This window comes from Mandrillus leucophaeus, unplaced genomic scaffold (assembly GCF_000951045.1).
Source record: "Mandrillus leucophaeus isolate KB7577 unplaced genomic scaffold, Mleu.le_1.0 Scaffold123, whole genome shotgun sequence".
Lineage (NCBI taxonomy): Eukaryota > Metazoa > Chordata > Mammalia > Primates > Cercopithecidae > Mandrillus > Mandrillus leucophaeus.
The window spans coordinates 6,164,488-6,183,358 of NW_012100654.1; the positions used below are offsets into that span (position 1 = coordinate 6,164,488).

The following is an 18,871-nucleotide window of genomic DNA, read 5'->3' on the forward strand; positions in this document are numbered from 1 at the left end:
CCAAGCTTGGGCCCATAATACAGCCACCTCACACCAGGCTGACTGCACTGTCAGCAGCTCTGCATTTCTCTAGGGTAGAGCCCCAAGAGACAAGTGAAAGGTCCTCAGCCACAGTCACTGACCTTGGCAAGTTTCCTTCCCCTGTTGTCTCCAAGCAAGGTAAGGAACATAAAACCTGAGCTTGCCCCAGGGCTGTGGTGTGCAGCCTGGGAGTACCAAGAAATGACATGTAGCCAGCACTCAAGTGGGAGAGGAGCCCACTTTCAGAACACTAAGAGACTACAGTTGAGAAGAAATAGAGGTGCCACATTGCTGAGCAAAGCTTGCCTAATGCTCATTATGCTTAAGTGGCATCTACTGGATCACAACCCAAAAATATTTTTCAACATCAAAATCATTTTGCTAATATATCTACCTCCCTGTGAAACCAAGGACAAGAACTCAGCTACAAATAAATGTCCTGCATAAAGTCTCAGTCCTCTGAAAACATCCAGAAAGGAAGTCAACTGACTATACTCAAATTACACCACAGTTGATGGAAAATCAGCCCACACAGACCCAGCACAACAACTCTGGCAACTCAAAAATCCAGAGTGCCTCCTTTCGCACAAAAAATCACACTAGTTCCCCAGCAAGAATTCTTAACCAGACTGAAATAGCAGAAATAGAATTCAGAATCTAGATAGAAATGAAGATCATGAAGATTCAGGAGAAAGTGGAAACCCAATACAAGGAATCTAAGGATTATAATAAAATGATACAAGAACTGATAGATGAAATGACCATTATAAGAAATACTCAGCCGGGTGTGGTGACTCATGCCTGTAATCCCAGCACTTTGGGAGGCCAAGGCAGATGGATCATGAGGTCATGAGATTGACCATCCTGGCCAAGATGGTGAAAGCCCATCTACTAAAAATACAAAAATTAGCCAGGCATGGTGCTGTGCACCTGTAGTCCCAGCTACTCAGGAAGCTGAGGCAGGAGAATCGCTAGAACCAGAGAGGCGGAGGTTGCAGTGAACCAAGATTGTGCCACTGCACTTCAACCTGGGCAACAGAGAGAGACTCCGTCTCAAAAAAAAAAAAAAAAAGACTCAAACTGATCTGATAGAGTGGAAAACACACTACAAGAATTTCATAAGGTAATTGTAAGTATCAACAAAATAATAGACCAAGTTCAGGAAAGAATCTGAGAGCTCAATAACTGGTTCTCTGAACTAACTTGGTCAGAGAAAAAAAATGAACAAAACACTAAAAAAATAAGGGATTATGTAAAGAGACCAAATCTACAATTCATTGGTGTCCCTGAAAGAGATAAGGAGAGAGCAAGCAACTTGGAAAATATATTTCAGAATATCATCCATGAAAACATCCCCAGCCTCACTAGAGAGGCCAAAATACAAATTCAGTACCAATGTGAGGTACTACACAAAAGACCATGGCCAAGACACATAATCTTCAGATTCTCCAAGGCTAAAATAAAAGAGAAAAAGTGAAAGGCAGCTGGAGAGAAGAAGCAAGTCACCTACAAAGGAAACCCCATTAGGCTAACAGAGGACCTTTCAATAGAAACCTTACAAGCCAGAAGAAATTAGGGGTCTATATTCAGCCTTTTTAAAGAAAACAATTTCCAAGCAAGAATTTCATATCCAGCCAAACTGAGCTTCATAAGCCTCATAGAAATTAGATCCTTTCCAGATAAGCAAATGCTAAGGGAATTCATGACCACCAGACCTGCCTTACAAGAAGTCCTGAAAGGAGTACTAAATATGGAAAGCGAAGACTGTTACAAGCTACTACAAAAACACACTTAGGTATAAAAACTATTGATCCTATAAAGCAACCACATGAACAAGTCTGCACAATAGCCAGCTAGAAACATGATGAAAGGATCAAATCCACACATACCAATATTAAACTTGAATGTAAATGGGCTAAATTCTCCGATTAAAAGTCACGGAGTGGCAAGCTGTATAAAGAAGCAGGACTGAATGGTATGCTGTCTTCAAGAGGCCCATCTTACATGTAATGACACCCATAGGCTCAATGTAAAGGGATAAAGGAAAATCTAACAAGCAAATGGAAAACAGAAAAAAGCAGGGGTTGCTATTCTAATTTCAGACAAAGCATACTTTAAACCAACAAAGATCAAAAAAGACATGGAAGGACATTACATAATGGTAAAGGGTTCAATTCAACAAGAATACCTAACTTTCCTAAATATATATGCACCCAACACAGGAGCACTCAGATTCATAAAGCAAGTTCTCAGAGACCTACGAAGAGACTTAGATTCCCAACAATAATAGTGGGAGACTTCAACACCCTACTGACGGTTTTTAGATAGACCATCCAGTCAGAAAATTAACAAAGATTTCCAGGATCTAAACTTAACACTTGACCAAATGGAACTATTAGACGTCTACAAAATGCTCTACCCAAAAGGAACAGAATATACTGTCTTCTCATCTGCACATAGCACACGCTCTAAAATCAACCACACAATTGGACATAAAACAATCCTCAGAGAATCTAAAAAAAATGAAACCAGACCAACCATACTCTCAGGCCATAATGCAATAAAAATAAAAATAAATACTAAGAAAATCACTCAAAACCATACAATTGGATGGAAATTAAACAACCTGGTCCTAACCTTTGGGTAAACAATGAAATTATGGCAGACATCAGGAAATTCTCTGAAACTACTGAGAACCAAGAAAACATACCAGAATCTCTAGGACACAGCTAAAGTAGTGCTAAGAGGAAAGTTTATAGTGCTAAAGGTCCACATCAAAAATTCATAAAATCTCAAATTAGCAACCAAACATTACACCTAGAGAAACTAGAGAAACAATACAAAACAAACCCAAAGCTAGCAAAAGACAAGAAATAACTAAAATCAGAGCTGAAATGAAGGAAACTAAGATGCAAAAAAACATACAAAAGATCAATGAGTACAAGAGTTGATTTTTTGACATAAGAAATATGATAGACCACTAGCTAAGCTAATAAAGAGAAGAAGAGAGAAGATCCATATAAACAATCATAAGCGCCAAAAAAGACATTACCACCAGCCCCACAGAAATATAAAAAACCCTCAGAGACTGCTATGAACACCTCTATGCACACAGACTAGAAAACCTAAAAGAAATGAATATATTCCTGGAAACATACAAACTCCCAAGATTGAGCTAGGGAGAAATTGAATCCCTGGACAGATCAATAAAGAGTTCCAAAATTAAATCAGTAATAAAAAGCCTACCAACCATAAAGGACCCAGGACAAGAATGATTCACAGCCAAATTCCACCAGATGCATAAAGAATAGCTTGTACCATTCTAACTGAAACTACTCTAAAAAATTGAGGAGGAGGAACTCCTCTCTGACTCATCCTATGAGGCCAGCTTCATCCTGATACCAAAACCTGCAGAAATACAACAAAAAAATCTTCAGGCCAATATCCTTGATGAACACAGATGTAAAAATTCTCAACAAAATACTAGCAAACTGAATCCTGCAGCACATGAAAAAGTTAATCAATCACACTCAAGCAGGCTTTATCCTGGGATGCAAGGTTGGTTTAATAATCACAAATAAATAAATGTGATTTACTATATAAACAGAATTGAAAACAAAAACCACATGACTATCTCAATAGATGCAGAAAAGGCTTCTGGTACAATTCGATGTCCTTCATGTCAAAAACCCTCAATGAACTAGACATTGAAGGAACATATTTCAAAATAACAAGAGCCATCTATGACAAACCCATAGCCAACATCATACTGAATGGGCAAAAGCTGGAAGCATTCCCCTTGAAAACCAAAACAAGACAAGGATACCATCTCTCACCATTCCTAGTTAACATAGTACTGGAAGTCCTAGGCAGAGCAATCATGCAAGAGAAAGAAATAAAAAGCTTGTAAATATTAATAGGAAGAAAGGAAGTCAAACTATCTCTCTTTGAAGATAATATGATTCTATACATAGAAAATCCCATAATTTCAGCCCAAAAGTTCCTTAAGCTAATAAACATTGCATTAGTAGGTGACTGGATCTATATCAATTATGCATTTTCTACAAAAAAGAAACCACTATGAAAGTAAGCATAAACATTAAATTACTTCTAGCTGTTGAGATTATGAGGGAAAAAACCTGTCAAGTTAACAAAGACTTCCTCAGGAAATAATTTTGTTGTACATTAAGAAATTGTTTAATCCATAGGTTCTTACCGTTCTCGGTTAAATTTAAGAGAATGGAGAATGGCTGGCCTTTTTTGTCTAAGGTTCCACAAATGAAGTGTATCATCTGAACTTGCACTGACCAAGGCACCCTAGAACAAAAAAAAGATAAAGTAAGTGTGTGATTTACTTAATTAAGGGTTTTTGTGAAGCACAAACAAGCTAATTTACTCAATTTTTTTACTATCTGAAGAGTTACTTGCGTCTATATAACCCAGAAATATCAGGAAGGATAGGTGCATAAACTTCAATCAGGAAGGGTAAGAATGCTGAAAGTAGAAGAGGCAACTGACCCACTGCATTTCGACGGTCAGAAAGACTAGCTTAAGGAATATTTATTTACCAATAGAGAGGATTAATTATTATAGCATCATTATGATCATTAAAGGTTTTTCTTTGGGAAAAAATAGTTTAGGGATGTTTTTGTTTCTACTATTTACACATATACTATATAGCCTTACAGAGAAGCAAATATTCAATGCAGTCTTACAAAATTGAATACAGGTCATATAAAAATTCTCCTGTGCAAGAATTTTCTGTATATTTGGAAAGTGTATATTCTTCCTGAAAAGTATATTTGGTATAATTTAATTTGCTTCTTATAGTCTAAGAAGCTTCATCAACAGTAAAGGAAAATATCCATAATAAAAGAAAACATTTCTCCAACTAGAATTTAGTATAACTATAAAATTATACTAAGATTCTTTTTATACAGCACCGCCAAATACAAATGAATCCTATTTCACATACAATAGGATATTTTCTACCTCTTAATGTGGCAGAAAGCATATGGACAGATAATAACTGTTTGTATGACTTTGCTTATATGCTTAAACTACTTATTTACTGGGTTAAATCAGATCATTTAAAAATGTTAGAACTTTTACCATAATGACAGTTGACCAGCTGAAAATGTCGATGCTTATCCATTAATGGATCCTAAATCCAGAGCATTAAATGTGTTCTCTAAGAGTGATCTTTCAGAACCTTGGTTGTCCTGAGATACCTGAAAGGCTTTTTATATTTTCCAAAGTACTTTGTTAGAAGTAATCTCTCATAGTTTACAGTATCAATCACAGATATCCCAATTAGATGCTAGGAAGAACTATATTGAAATCGCTAGCATTTATTTCTTCTTTCTGAATTAGAAGAGAGAAGATAGGAATCTAAATGCCCTTCTGTAACAATTTCTAAGCCAAAAAAAATGTTCATGTATCCTATGATGGGTCTCTTCATATTGGGTATGAGTGATTTTAGTCTCAGAGAGGAATGACTTTATAAAAATAGAAACATAATCAAAGATCATATTCACGAAAATATTTAGAAATTTATATGATTTGCATATTTGTATCTAATTACCTATATACATGTTCAAAGATGTATATATTGATATATATATCTTAACATGAACTCAGATAATTTCCTGCCATGAAATAGGAGGTATTCTATATATGCTTTGAGAATTTTTGTGTTTGTTTGCCTGTTTTATTTGTATACTGTACATATGCTTCCTATAAACCAACTAGAAATCTATTAGGATTCCTTGAAAGCATTTGATGAGCTACAATTGATTTTTTTGAGATACAGTATACTGGTCTCATTTCCCAGAGAGGTGGAAGTTCACCTGAGATAGGGTGAGGATAGAACATGATATGTAACAACAATAAAACATGCTCTACAAGAGATAGTTACATGCTATACAGAAGATATAACATGCCAAAGGCAAAATGGAATTAAAGTAGCATATATTCAATAATATCTTAGTGTAATACCTAAATAATTCTAGTGAGGAACGCAGTAATTTTTTTTTTTTTTTTTTTTTTTGAGATGGAGTCTTGCTCTGTTGCCAGGCTGGAGTGCAGTGGTGCAGTCTTAGCTCACTGCAGCCTCTGCCTCCCAGGTTCAAGCAATTCTCCTGCCTCAGCATCCCGGGTACCTGGGACAACAGGCGTGTGCCATCATGCCCAGCTAATTTTTGTATTTTTAGTAGAGACAGGGTTTCACCATTTTGGCCCAGATGGTCTTGATCTCTTAACCTCGTAATCCACCTGCCTCAGTTTCCCAAAGTTCTAGGATTACAAGCGTCAGCCACTGCGCCCAGCCAGCATTCTTAATTCTGTGATAAAACTGAGATGTGACTTATCATTGGAGGGAAGTGAGCGATACCACTAAGCCTAACAGCACCAACAGAGACAGATACGTGAAAGTAAGCACATCAGCAGAGTGTCCAGGTTCATTTATAAAAACAAAGTGAACCTACCAAAAGCACTATAAAGATCTGTAAAAATATTTAAAACTAAGAATAGAAAAACCAGTCAGGTCAGAAACTGGGAAGTTGGGAAAAGATACAGAAACTTTGTGTGAGGTACACAGGGCGAGTAGTTCAGGATAAATGATGTGAACAAGGCAAGGAGGTTGAAGGCTTGTCTTTATTTATTCTTAGTTATGTACCACAGGGGCAAACTTAGGACCTGGAAGACAAATCTCAAGGGATCAGATCCAATACAAATCACATGGAAACAAATTATGCCTGTAAGTGTATATCCATGCAGAAGGCAAACAGCTGAGATCCCTCAACAAGGAACTACAGAGTAGCACTGAGACCTCAAGACGCCTGACATTCTAGATAATAATGAGCAGTTATTACAACGAAATATTTTTCAAATGTTTTCTTTACCTTCCTTTCTCATTTCAGTACCCCACAGCAAGTGTGCCTACATTTGAAATATGCTAGGTTTGTCAATAAAGAGGATCTCACAGTCTTCTGAGAAAGATTTTGAGCCAAGAGAAGTGAAAAGTGAGCATTTGCCAATATCTTTCTTGCCTCGGGTTATCTCTGATATGAAGTTCTATGAGACATTTTACCCACATTTACAATGTAAGTTCTTAGGAAGATATACAGATATAGATATATGCAAATATATGCAGACACTGAATGAAAGATCATTGTCATGCCGTGAAAGAATAACCAAACTTTTTTTTCCGAGGCACTGAATTCAATTTTCTAAGTGCCTGCATTTGGCATGGCACAAACTTTTAAAGCACTTTTGCATTGACTGGCTCACTTAATATAAAATAAGCTCTAGAAGACTCTAATTTCCACTATAAAAATCTGATTCAAGAAAGCCTCAAGTAGCCTTCTACTAATGTAATATCTGCAACCTCTCTGAGCTTCATAAATACATATTTTGTTTTCAGAGAGTTCCTTATCACCATAATTTTATAAAAATGTAGATAAAGTAGAGAGCTAATTCCCATAATAGCTATGGACACAAAATAAATACAAATGTGTATCTATTCCAACAGATGCATTTGGAGATATATACAGATAAAAGGGCCAATATGTATATAAGCAAAAAGATCATTTCAGGGAAGATAAAGATAAAACATGAAGTTAGGCCTTGGTTAAAAAATTTAAGTTGGTGGGAAGTGAGTGGATAGAAAAAAAAATTAGTGGCCAGTGAAGCAATCAAAGGACATTAGGATTTTTAAAAAAATTTAAATAATTAAACTAAATTATGCTATATAGTAACAATAACAGAATATGATATATACAATCTTTTTTCTTTAGAATTTAATAAATAAACCAATACAGGAGTACAGTCTTTTGTGAAAAATGTAATCAGAAGTAATATTGAGTGCATATATATTTAAGCATTTAAAATCACAGTATTTAAAAATTACATTAACTGATTCACTGTGTAGTGGGGGAGTGTGTGATTTAAGTAGTCCAAAAATAATCCTTACCTCATTGATCAAAAATTGGAGCTGTAGGACAGCTGCGCCACTTTCATGTTGGCAATAGCAATCAACACCAGGTCTCCCGAGTCTAATATAATAAAAGTCAAGGATTCTAACATTTAATTAGCACCAATATTAATGAGTAAAGAAAATAACTTATTTAGCATCAGATGTTTTGCTTTTTAGTTTCCCTTATTTTTATAAATAGTTGAAAAATCTTACTCTTAGTAGATGTAAGTTAAATTGTATAGCTCAGATGTTTAATACTCCAACAATTTGAAAAATAGAATGACAGTAAGGAATTTGAAAGACAGCAGCTTTTTCCATGAAGTTAAAAAAGAATTGGGAATCCAGATACACCTCATTTCATTTAAGATATTTTAATTGATTAAACACTTTTTTCACTAAAATAAATTCAAAATGAGTCAATAATTTGACATAATTAAGTCATAAGATGAGTTAAAAAAGACACAGGTAAATATGTTGATAATCTTGACATATAAAAAATCTTCTAAGCATAATTTAAAACCCAGAGATCATAAAGAAATTGATTGACATAGTTGACTAAATAAAAGTATAAAATATCTACATAGAAAAACATTACAAATAAGGTAAAAAAAAAACAAGAAAACTAGAAAATAAATAGTAACAAGTCATCTACACTACACATAACATATAGGGAAGAGATAGAGAGAAAAAAAGGAAGGAGGAGGAATGGAGGTTAAAAAAAGGAATGAGAAAACACCATATAACAAAATTTACTTACATATTCTATACCAGATGATCTGATACATATGTATATTTACTTATCATTTGTTTGCTTGCATAAAGATATAAATTAGATGAGAGTCTCCACTTATGGTCATAATGAGGAATGTGGGCCAGATCTACTCACTACCTAAAACAATTAAAAATCTTACCAAATTTATGTAACAAATTTTAAGACACTACACATCAGGTAGGAAATGACAATGATCCCCGAAAGAAAGAAAATATATAAGGCGAGGCTTATGATAGCCCCAGTTTACTGCCTAGAGAGAATTTCAAGACTCCAGCACAAGGAGGGGGAACCCAGATAAAATCTAGCAGGCCTACTGAGTAAGGAGACAGAACTAACAGTCTAGGGAGGCCAGGGACAACTAGAGTTCATAGGGTTGAGTAGCAAAGAAGAAAATGTGACACAAAAAGAGCTCTAGAGATTTGCAGAAGGGTCCTCCTCAAATCTTTAGCTAAGTACTAATGAAGGAATAAGTTTGAGGAAACTACCTGAGACTGAGGAAAGAACAAACCAAGAAGAAAAAGTATACTTCTTGAAAAAGAAATCAAGAAAACAAACCGAAAGCAAAGTTTATATTGAGGCAAGAATTTTTCATGTTCCTACCAGCAAAAGTGCAAGCCCTCAGAATTCACATGCAAAGTACTCAGAGAATATTACCTCAGTATGAGGAAAAATTCCTCCCTAAGATAAAGACTGCTCTGGTTCTGCTTACCAATACTTAAAACCAGGTTACAAAAGGATCAAACTATTCCACATAACTTAACTGCATACTAAACAAAGACCAAGGATAATTATACAAATACAAAAAACTTTAGCACTCAAAAAGGTAAAATTCAAGAGGTATGCCATTCAATGCAGAGAACTAAAAAATATAACTTGTAACAAGGAGAAATATCAATAGAAAGAGACCCAGAAATAAAACAGGATAGAAATAATAGACAGAGATAGTAAAACATTTATTATACTACATTGCATATGTTGAAGAAGGTAGAGAGGAGATTGAGCATGTTAAGTAGATACACGGAAGGTAGATCTATCTATCCATCCATCTACCTACCTAACTATCTCAAATAGAATATCTAGAGATTAAAAAAAAACATTGAAGATTAGTGAACTTGAAAATAAGTCAAGAAAAACTATCCAAAATATAACACAGAGAAAAAAATAACTGAGGCATAGAGAAAGAACAGCACACCAATGAACTGTGGATCACTGTCAAATGGCCTAATAAGTTGTAATTTGAGTAATAAAAAAGAGAAAGAGGAGGGAGAGAAGAGATAAAATATTTTTTAAAATAATGACCAAAATTAAATTGTGTTCAAAAATGAAAGTGAAATAAAGACACTTTTCAGACACACAAACCTGAAATAACTCATCCTGAAAAGACCTGCACTAAAAGGAATGTTAAAGAGGGTCTTCAGGCAAAAGGGAAATGATATCAAATAGTATCTGGATATACAAAAAGGAATAAAGAACATTTCAAATGATAAATATATGGGTAAATATAAAATATAAGTTATCTTTAAAAGATAATTTACTGTTTAAAGCAAAAATAATAATAGTACATTTGTGGTTTATAGCATATGTAGAAGTAAAATGATGTTAACAATATCACAAAAGCCAATAGTAGGAGAAACAGAAACTTTACTATTGTACCATTCATAAAGTAGTATAACATTAATTGAAGGTAAACTTTGATAAGGTACAGCTGTACACTATTAATATAAATCATAAGGCAATCACCAAGATTATTATAGCTAAATTAGCCAACAAAGGAGACAAAATGAAATCATTAAAAAGTTTAACAAAAAATCAAGCAGAACATTGTTGGGGGGAACTAAGAACTAGCAAGATAAATAGAAAACAAAGAGCAAGATGGTAGGTTTATACCCAACCATACCAATACCACACTAAACGCAAACAGGGTAAACACCCCATTTAAAACGCAGTGATTGTCAGAGAAGACAAAAATGCAAGACCTAAGTATGTGCTTTGAACACAAACCTCCTTTAAATATATACAAATAGGTTAAAAGTTAAAACATGGAAAATTATACACCATGCTAACATTAATCAAGATACAGGTGGAAAGATATATTAATATACAGTAAAGTTGATTTCAGAACACAGAACATTACCAGGGTTAAAGGTGGTCACTTCATAATAATAAGTGGGTCAAATTATTTTTAAAAAACATAAAAATCCTAAATTATACACCTAATTACAGAGCTTAAAATACATGATACAAAAATGATAGAACCACAAAGAGAAACAGATGAATTCACAATTATAGTTGGAGTTTTTAACACCTCTTTCTCGATAACTAACATAAGACAAAATCAGTAAAAATGAAGAAGACATAAATAAAAGACTATCAACCAACTTGACCCAATTGGCATTTATAAAACACACAACCCGAAAAGAGCAGAATACGTATATTTTTGAAGTATAAAAGAAACAATTACTAAGAGATAAAATATTTCGAACTATAAAACAAGCATAAAAACATTTGAAAGTATTGAAATCATAAAGAGTATAGTTTCTGACCATAATTGAATTAGAAATTAATAACATCCAGAAAACTCTCCAAATGTTTGAAAATTAAATTACAAACTACTAAATAAACATTGATAAAAAAAACCATAAGAGTAATTAGATAATAATTTAACACACTAATAAAAATATAACATACCAAAGGTGTGAGATGCAGCTAAAGCGGCACTTTGAGAAAAATTTACAGCCTTTGCTACCTATATTAGCAAAGGAAAATATCTTGAATTATGTAAGCTTTCATCTTAAGAAGCTAGAAAAAGAAGAGCAAATTAATATCAAAACCAGAAAAAAAGGAGAACAATAATAAAGATGATCAGATAAATCAGTAAAATAGAAACAGATTAACAATTAAAAAAAGAGTGAAGCCAAAAGCTGGTTTGAAAAATTCAATGAAATTAATAAACCTTCAGCCAGAGTGATCAAGGTAAAAAGAAATAACACACATTTCCTATAAGGAAAGGAATATTACCAAAAAAACTTTAGAAATTAAAAAGACAACAAACAAATATTATTTACAAAATTATGCCAATAAATTTGACAATCTAAATGAAATGGACAAATTTCCAGAAAGACACAAATTACCCAAGGAGAAGCAGGAAATTTAACAGCACTATACAAATTAATGAAACTAAACAAATTAATTCTAATTAAAATTATTTCCTCAAAGAAAATTCCAGGTCAAGATACCATTACTTATAAAATAAAATTTATGATACATTTAGAGGAAAAAATAATGCCAATTCTATAAAATTCCTGCAGAAAAATTGAGAGGAAGAAAGATTTTCTGACTCATTCTATAAAAATACATTTACTCTAATACCACATCATGACAAACGATATCATAAAACAAGAAAACTTCAGACTAATATCTCTCATGAATATAGATTCAAAAAATACCAATCAAAAAAGTTGGCAAATTGAATACAACAACATATAAAAAGCCTATAGTGCTTCATAAGGCCAAGGCAGGAGGATCACTTGAGGCCAAGATTTCAACACCAGCCTGGGCAACATAGCAAGACCCCATCCCTACAAAACTTTAAAAAATAATAAAATTAGCTGGATTCAATGGCACATACCTGTGGTCCCAGATAATAAGGACAGTGAGGCAAGAAGATTAAGTCCAGGAGTTTAAGGTTATAGTGAGCTCTGATCACACCTCTGCACTCCCATCTGGATGACAGAGTAGAGCCTTTCAAAAAAAAAGAAAAAAAGAAAGAAAAAAAAAGCCACCAGGTGTGGTGGCTCACTCCTGGAATCCCAATACTTTGGGAAGCCAAAGCAGAATGATTGCTTGAAGCCAGGAGTTCAAGATCAGCCTGGCCAACATAGTGAGACCCCATCTCTACAAATAAGATTTTTGAAAAATTAGCTGTGCATGATGATGTATGCCTGTAGTCCCAGCTACTCAGCAGGCTTAGATGGGAGAATTGCTTGAACCCAGGAATTTGAGGCTTCAGTGAGCTATGACCATGCCACTGAACTCGAGTCTGGGTGACAGAGAAAGACCTCATCTCTAGAAAATATATATATATTTAAAATGTTTATAGAATTATATAATATAACCAGTGGGATTTACACCAGGAATACAATGTTAGTTGAACATTTTAAAAATCAATCAGTGTAAGTCATCCTATCAACTGAAAACAAAACCAATCATTTTGATGGATACAGAAAAAGCATTTGACAAAATTTAAGATGCTTTCATAATAAAATCTCCCAGCAAACTAGGAAAAGTGAACTTCCTCAATCTGATTAAGTGCATTTAAGGAAAATTTGTACATTATTCTTAACAGCAAGAGGAACGATACTTTCTACCTAGGATATGAATAAAGCAAGAATCATCTATCATTATTTCTATTTACTATCATGCTAGATACTAGAAGTACTATCAAGTACATTAAGGTGAGAAAAATAAATAAAAAGCATGCCGGCTGGAAAGGAAGACAACTCTATTTGTAGAAAACATAAAATTTATATAGGAAAACAACAAGAAAGCCATAAAACATTACTGAAACAAATAAATGACAAGGTTGTAGAACCCAAAATCAATTTTTTTTTTTTAAGATGGAGTCTCACTCATGTTGCCCAGGCTGGAGTATAGTAACACAATATCAGCTTACTGCAACCTCTGCCTCCTGAGTTCAAGCGATTCTCCTGCCTCAGCCTCCCAAGTAAGTGGGATTACAGGAGCCCACCACTATGCCCAGCTAATCTTTATAGTTTTAGTAGAGATGGGATTTCACCATGTTGGCTAGGCTGGTCTCAAACTCCTGACCTCAAGTGATCTGCCCATATCAGCCTCCCAAAGTGCTGGGATTACAGTTGTGAGCCACCATGTCCAGCCCCCAAATTTTTAAATCAATTGTAATTCTATCTACTAGCAAAGACCAATTATATATTAAGAAAAATTCATTTAAAATAGCATCAAGAAATACTTTGGAATAAGTTTAACAAAAGATGTTTTAAGACCTGTTCACTGAAAGCTATAAAATATTACAAAGAGAAATTAAAGACCAAAACAAATGAAGATGTTCAAGATTCAATATTGTTAAACTGGCAACTTTCCTTAAATTCATCTAGATTCATTAAAATGACCATACATTCCAAAGCAATCTACAGATTCAATGCAATTTCTATCAAAATACTAATGTCATTTTTCACAGAATTAGAAAAAAACTCTTAAAATTCATATGGAACAAACAAAAGTGCCAGAATAGCCAAAGCAATCTTAAGCAGAAAGAACAAAGCTGAAGACATAACATTGCCTGACCTCACATTATACTACAAAGCTACAGTAACCCAAACAGCATATTGATATAAAAATAGACACATATATCAATAGAACAGAATCGAGAACCCAGAAATAAAGACACATGTCTACATCCAACTGATACTTGATAAAGTAATGAAAACATACACTGGGAAAAGGACATTCTTTTCAATAAACGGTGCTGGGAAAATTGGATTGCCATATGCAGAAACATGAAACTGGACCCCTATCTCTCACTATATACAAAAACCAACTCAAGATGGAGTAAAGACTTAAATGTATGACTTCAAACTATAGAACTACTAGAAGAAAACTTGGGAAAACTCTTCTGGACATTGGCCTGGGCAAAGGATTCATTATTAAGACCTCAAAAGCAAAAGCAACAAAAACAAAAATAGACAAGTGGGGTTGAATTAAAATAAAACCTTCGGACAGCAAAGGAAACAATGAACAGAGTGAACAGCCAACCTGCAGAATGGGAGAAAATATGCACAAACTATACTGCGGACTGATAACCAAAACCTACAAGGAACTCAAACAACTCAACAACAGGAAAACAAATAACCCCATTAAAAAACAGGCAAAGGACATGAACAGGCATTTTTTCCAAAAAAGAAGACCTACAAATTGCCAGCAAGTATATAAAAAACGCTCTACAACACTATTCATTAGAGAAATACAAATTAAAACCACAATGAGATATCTTCTTATGTCAGAATGACTATTATTTAAAAGCCAAAAAATAACAGAAGTTGGCAAGGATGTGGAGAAAAGGCAACACTTATACATTGTTGGTGGGAATATAAACTAGTACAAACTCTATGGAAAATAGTATGGATATTTTTCAAAGAAGTAAAAATATAACTACTATTCAATCCAGCAATCCCACTATTAGGTATCTACCCAAAGGAGAAGAAATCATTATACCAAAAAGATAACTGCACTTATAAGTTTATTGCAGCACTATTCACGATAGCAGATATGTGGAATCAATCTAAGTGTCCATTAATGGATGATTCAATAAAGAAAATGTGAGCTAGATAGGTACATAGACAGATGGATGGATAGATAGATGATATAGGTACAGCTATATAGAGAGATATATAGTGGAATACTATTCAGCCATGAAAAATGAAATCATATCTTTTGCAGCAACATGAACGGAATTAGAGGCTATTAAGTTAGGTCAACTCAGAAACTGTCAAATATTACAGTCTCACTTACAGATGGGAGTTAAATAACGTGTGCACATGGACATAAAGTGTGAAATAATAGACATCGGACACTCAGAAGGGTGAGAGGGAGGAGGATGAGGGATGAGAAATTACTTGATGGGTATAATGTATATTATTTGGGTAATGGTTACACTAAGAACTCAGAATTCACCGCTATGTAGTATATTCATGCAACAAAACTGCACTTGTACCCCTTAAATGTATATAAATTTAAGAAAAAAAAAAAACAAAGAAACCAATGGTTTCTGTCTTGTTTATATTACTAACCTCCATTTGCTACCTAGAGAGTCGTATTTTATAGACACTCATTTTAAAATAATACCCAAAGCCTAGTTTCCTAGTGCTATTTTAGTAGTTACTATCCAAAAGACTTGCATAGAATCAATTTTTTAAAACATAGAAATGGCATGAGAAAATACTATTTTTAATAAGAGTTAAAATATTTCAAGATCTTTTAAGTATTTCTTAAAACAGTAATTTATTAATCAGTTTAATTCATGTTTTCACAGTCTGATACTTTTCAGTGGTGACATTTAGTTTATATAATTATAACAAATGTTCATAAAACTCAAAGTGTATAATTTTATATAAAACACTATAATTTATCTTTCAATTATTAAAAAAGGTTCTTAGTTACAAGAATATATAACAGTTAATGCTAAAATTACAAATACACTTACAGATTACTTGGTAATATATTGGTTTAACACCAAGTGGGTAAACATACCATAAAAATCACATGAATTTATTACCTAGTGGCTAATAAAGTCACAAATAACAACTTTCTAGTAGCTAAATTCAATTATCACTTTTCAATCTTTATCTAATTTGATCCCTATTGGAAAATTTGACTTTATAATCCAACCTTTCTACATGATACATTCTTCTTCCTTTGGCTTTTTATAATAACAAGACTCTCCAATTTCTTTCTTTCTGGCCATCACTTCTCAAGTTCCCTTGGGAAATTATTTTTCTCTACTTCTTACATATTTTCCTACATTCTTTTCTAGACCTACTTCTTTTCATACCTTACTCACTCCTCCTGGGACATCTCAGCCTTCAATTACCATTATATGTTTATGATTCCCAAAGTTTTATCTGCAGCTCAGAATTCTTCCCCAAATTTCAGAAAATGCATCTAAATACCTAGTAGATTACTCTACTTGCATGTACCACAAAAATCTTATATTTAGCATGTAACAAACTGGTTATATTTCCTACCAAAGCCTGCTTTGCTTTTTCTGTATCCTATCTCAGTGAGTGGCAAAACCATCCACTAAGATGGTCAGGCCTATAATCCATTATTCTATTCCAAATTCAACATATTATGTTAGTCAGTTCTACTTTTAAGTATCTCCTGAGTACATCTATTTTTGCCCATTCTTAATGCTACTATCAAATCTTGCACATTGCAACTCCTTAACTGGTCTCCTTGTGTAGTGGTTAATTTTATGTCCATTTAGGTACCCAGTTTTTGACCAAACACCAGTCTAAATCTTGCTATTAAGATACTTTTTATGTGATTAATATTTAAATCAGCAAACACTGAGTACAGCAGTTTTCCCTTCATAATATGGATGGGCCTTCTGTTGAAGGAATGGCATTTCCACAATGAAAATCTCCTGCCATGAAAATAATATCGAAATTCTTTATGGGGTTTTAATCATGTGGTTTATGGGGTGTTTCATGAACTGGTTGCTGCTTATCTTTCAGCCTTTTACTTCTCTGAGTAATTCTTACATGCAATAAAGATACAGTGGGAGAAGAGATCATAATTTGTTTAAAGAGTGTCAATACAATCTCCATTAGGTCAATTCTATAGCATGGTCTGCGATGTTGTTCTTGGAAGCCTGTTTGAACTCATTTTTCCAACTCTCCCAGTTAGTTACCCAATATCCTTTTAATAAACTCCCTAGGACTTAAAGTATAATAAAAATAAATAAATAAAAATAAATAAATAAATAAATAAATAAAAAATAAAAATTAAAAAAAATAAACTCCCTTTCTCGGGGAAGGGGGAGCTATTGCTTTATTTGATCAAGTTTAAAAAGCCACTGAGTTTTCCTAAAATATTGATTCTCAAGCTTTATCATGCATCAAAATAATCTAGAGCACATGTTAATACACAGATGGCTGAGCCCTACCCTGAGAACTTCTGATACAGTAGTTCTAAGGTGGGGCCTGGGAATTCTGGAAATTTATATATTTTTTATACTTCGAGTACTGGGATACAGGTGCAGAACGTGCAGGTTTGTTATACAGGTATGCATGTGCCATGGTGGTTTGCTGCCCCCATCAACCCGTCATCTACATTAGGTATTTCTCCTAATGCTATCCCTCCCCTAGTCCCACGCCCCACAACAGGCTCTGGTGTGTGATGTTCCCCACCCTGTGTCCATGTGTTCTCATTGCTCAACTCCCACTTATGAGTGAGAACATGCAGTGTTTGGTTTCTGTTCCTGTGTTAGTTTGCTGAGAATCATAATTTGCAGCTTCATCCATGTCCCTGAAAAGGACATGAACTAATCCTTTTCTATGGTTTCATAGTATTCCATGGTGTATACGTGCCACATTTTCTTTTTTTTTTTTTTCAAATTTTAAAAGAAGCTTTATTATGAGTAAAACACTATCAACCAGCACTGCATACTACAGAGAAATCCTTTGTGAAAAAGACAAGACCATTGATATGGCAAACTCCACTGTTGTCTTATTTTTTTTAATTGCCAGAGCCATGCCAATCTTCAGCAACCACCACTCTGATTAGTTGGCAGGTATCAGCATCAAGGCAAGACCCTCCACAACAAAAAGATTATAGCTCACTGGAGCCTCAAATGATTGTCAGCAGGCTTTTTGTTTGTTTGTTTGTTTTGTTTGTTTGTTTTAGCAATAATGTATTTTTAATTAAGGTGTGTACATTTTTAAACACAATGGTACCACACACTTAATAGACTATAGTATAGTGTAAATATAACATTTATATGCACTAGGAAACAATAAAATTTCTGTGACACACTTTATTGCAGTATTTGTTTTCTTGCATGTGTGGTGGTTGAGAACCAAACCTACAATATCATTCAGGTATGCTTGTGTGTGTGTATATATAGAGATACATATATACACATACACACATATACGTATGTGTGTATACATACATATATTATATAAAATATATGTATATGTATCTATCTTGGTTTTCTTTTTTTTTTATTATACTTTAAGTTCTAGGGTACATGTGCATAACGTGCAGGTTTATTACATATGTATACTTGTGCCATGTTGGTGTGCTACACCCATCAACTCGTCAGCACCCATCAACTCGGCATTTACATCAGGTATAACTCCCAATGCAATCCCTCCCTCCTCCCCCCTCCCCATAATAGGCCCTGGTGTGTGATGTTCCTCTTCCCAAGTCCAAGTGATCTCACTGTTCAGTTCCCACCTATGAGTAAGAATATGCGGCATTTGGTTTTCTGTTCTTGTGACAGTTTGCTAAGAATGATGGTTTCCAGCTGCATCCATGTCCCTATGAAGGACACAAACTCATCC

The 18,871-nt window shown here is 34.0% G+C and overlaps 1 protein-coding gene across 2 annotated transcripts in view; it reads right to left on the reverse strand.

The window, feature by feature from the left end:
* STXBP5L (syntaxin binding protein 5-like) overlaps window positions 1-18,871 on the reverse strand; it is a 503,509-nt gene that overhangs the window by 373,901 nt on the left and 110,737 nt on the right. For both annotated transcript variants that reach the window (XM_011971605.1, XM_011971604.1), the window contains exons 4-5: window positions 7,994-8,075; window positions 4,238-4,338 (exon numbers count right to left, since the gene is read on the reverse strand). In XM_011971605.1, coding sequence (XP_011826995.1) covers window positions 4,238-4,338; window positions 7,994-8,075 — 183 coding nt within the window. The remainder of the gene's footprint in view (window positions 1-4,237; window positions 4,339-7,993; window positions 8,076-18,871) is intronic.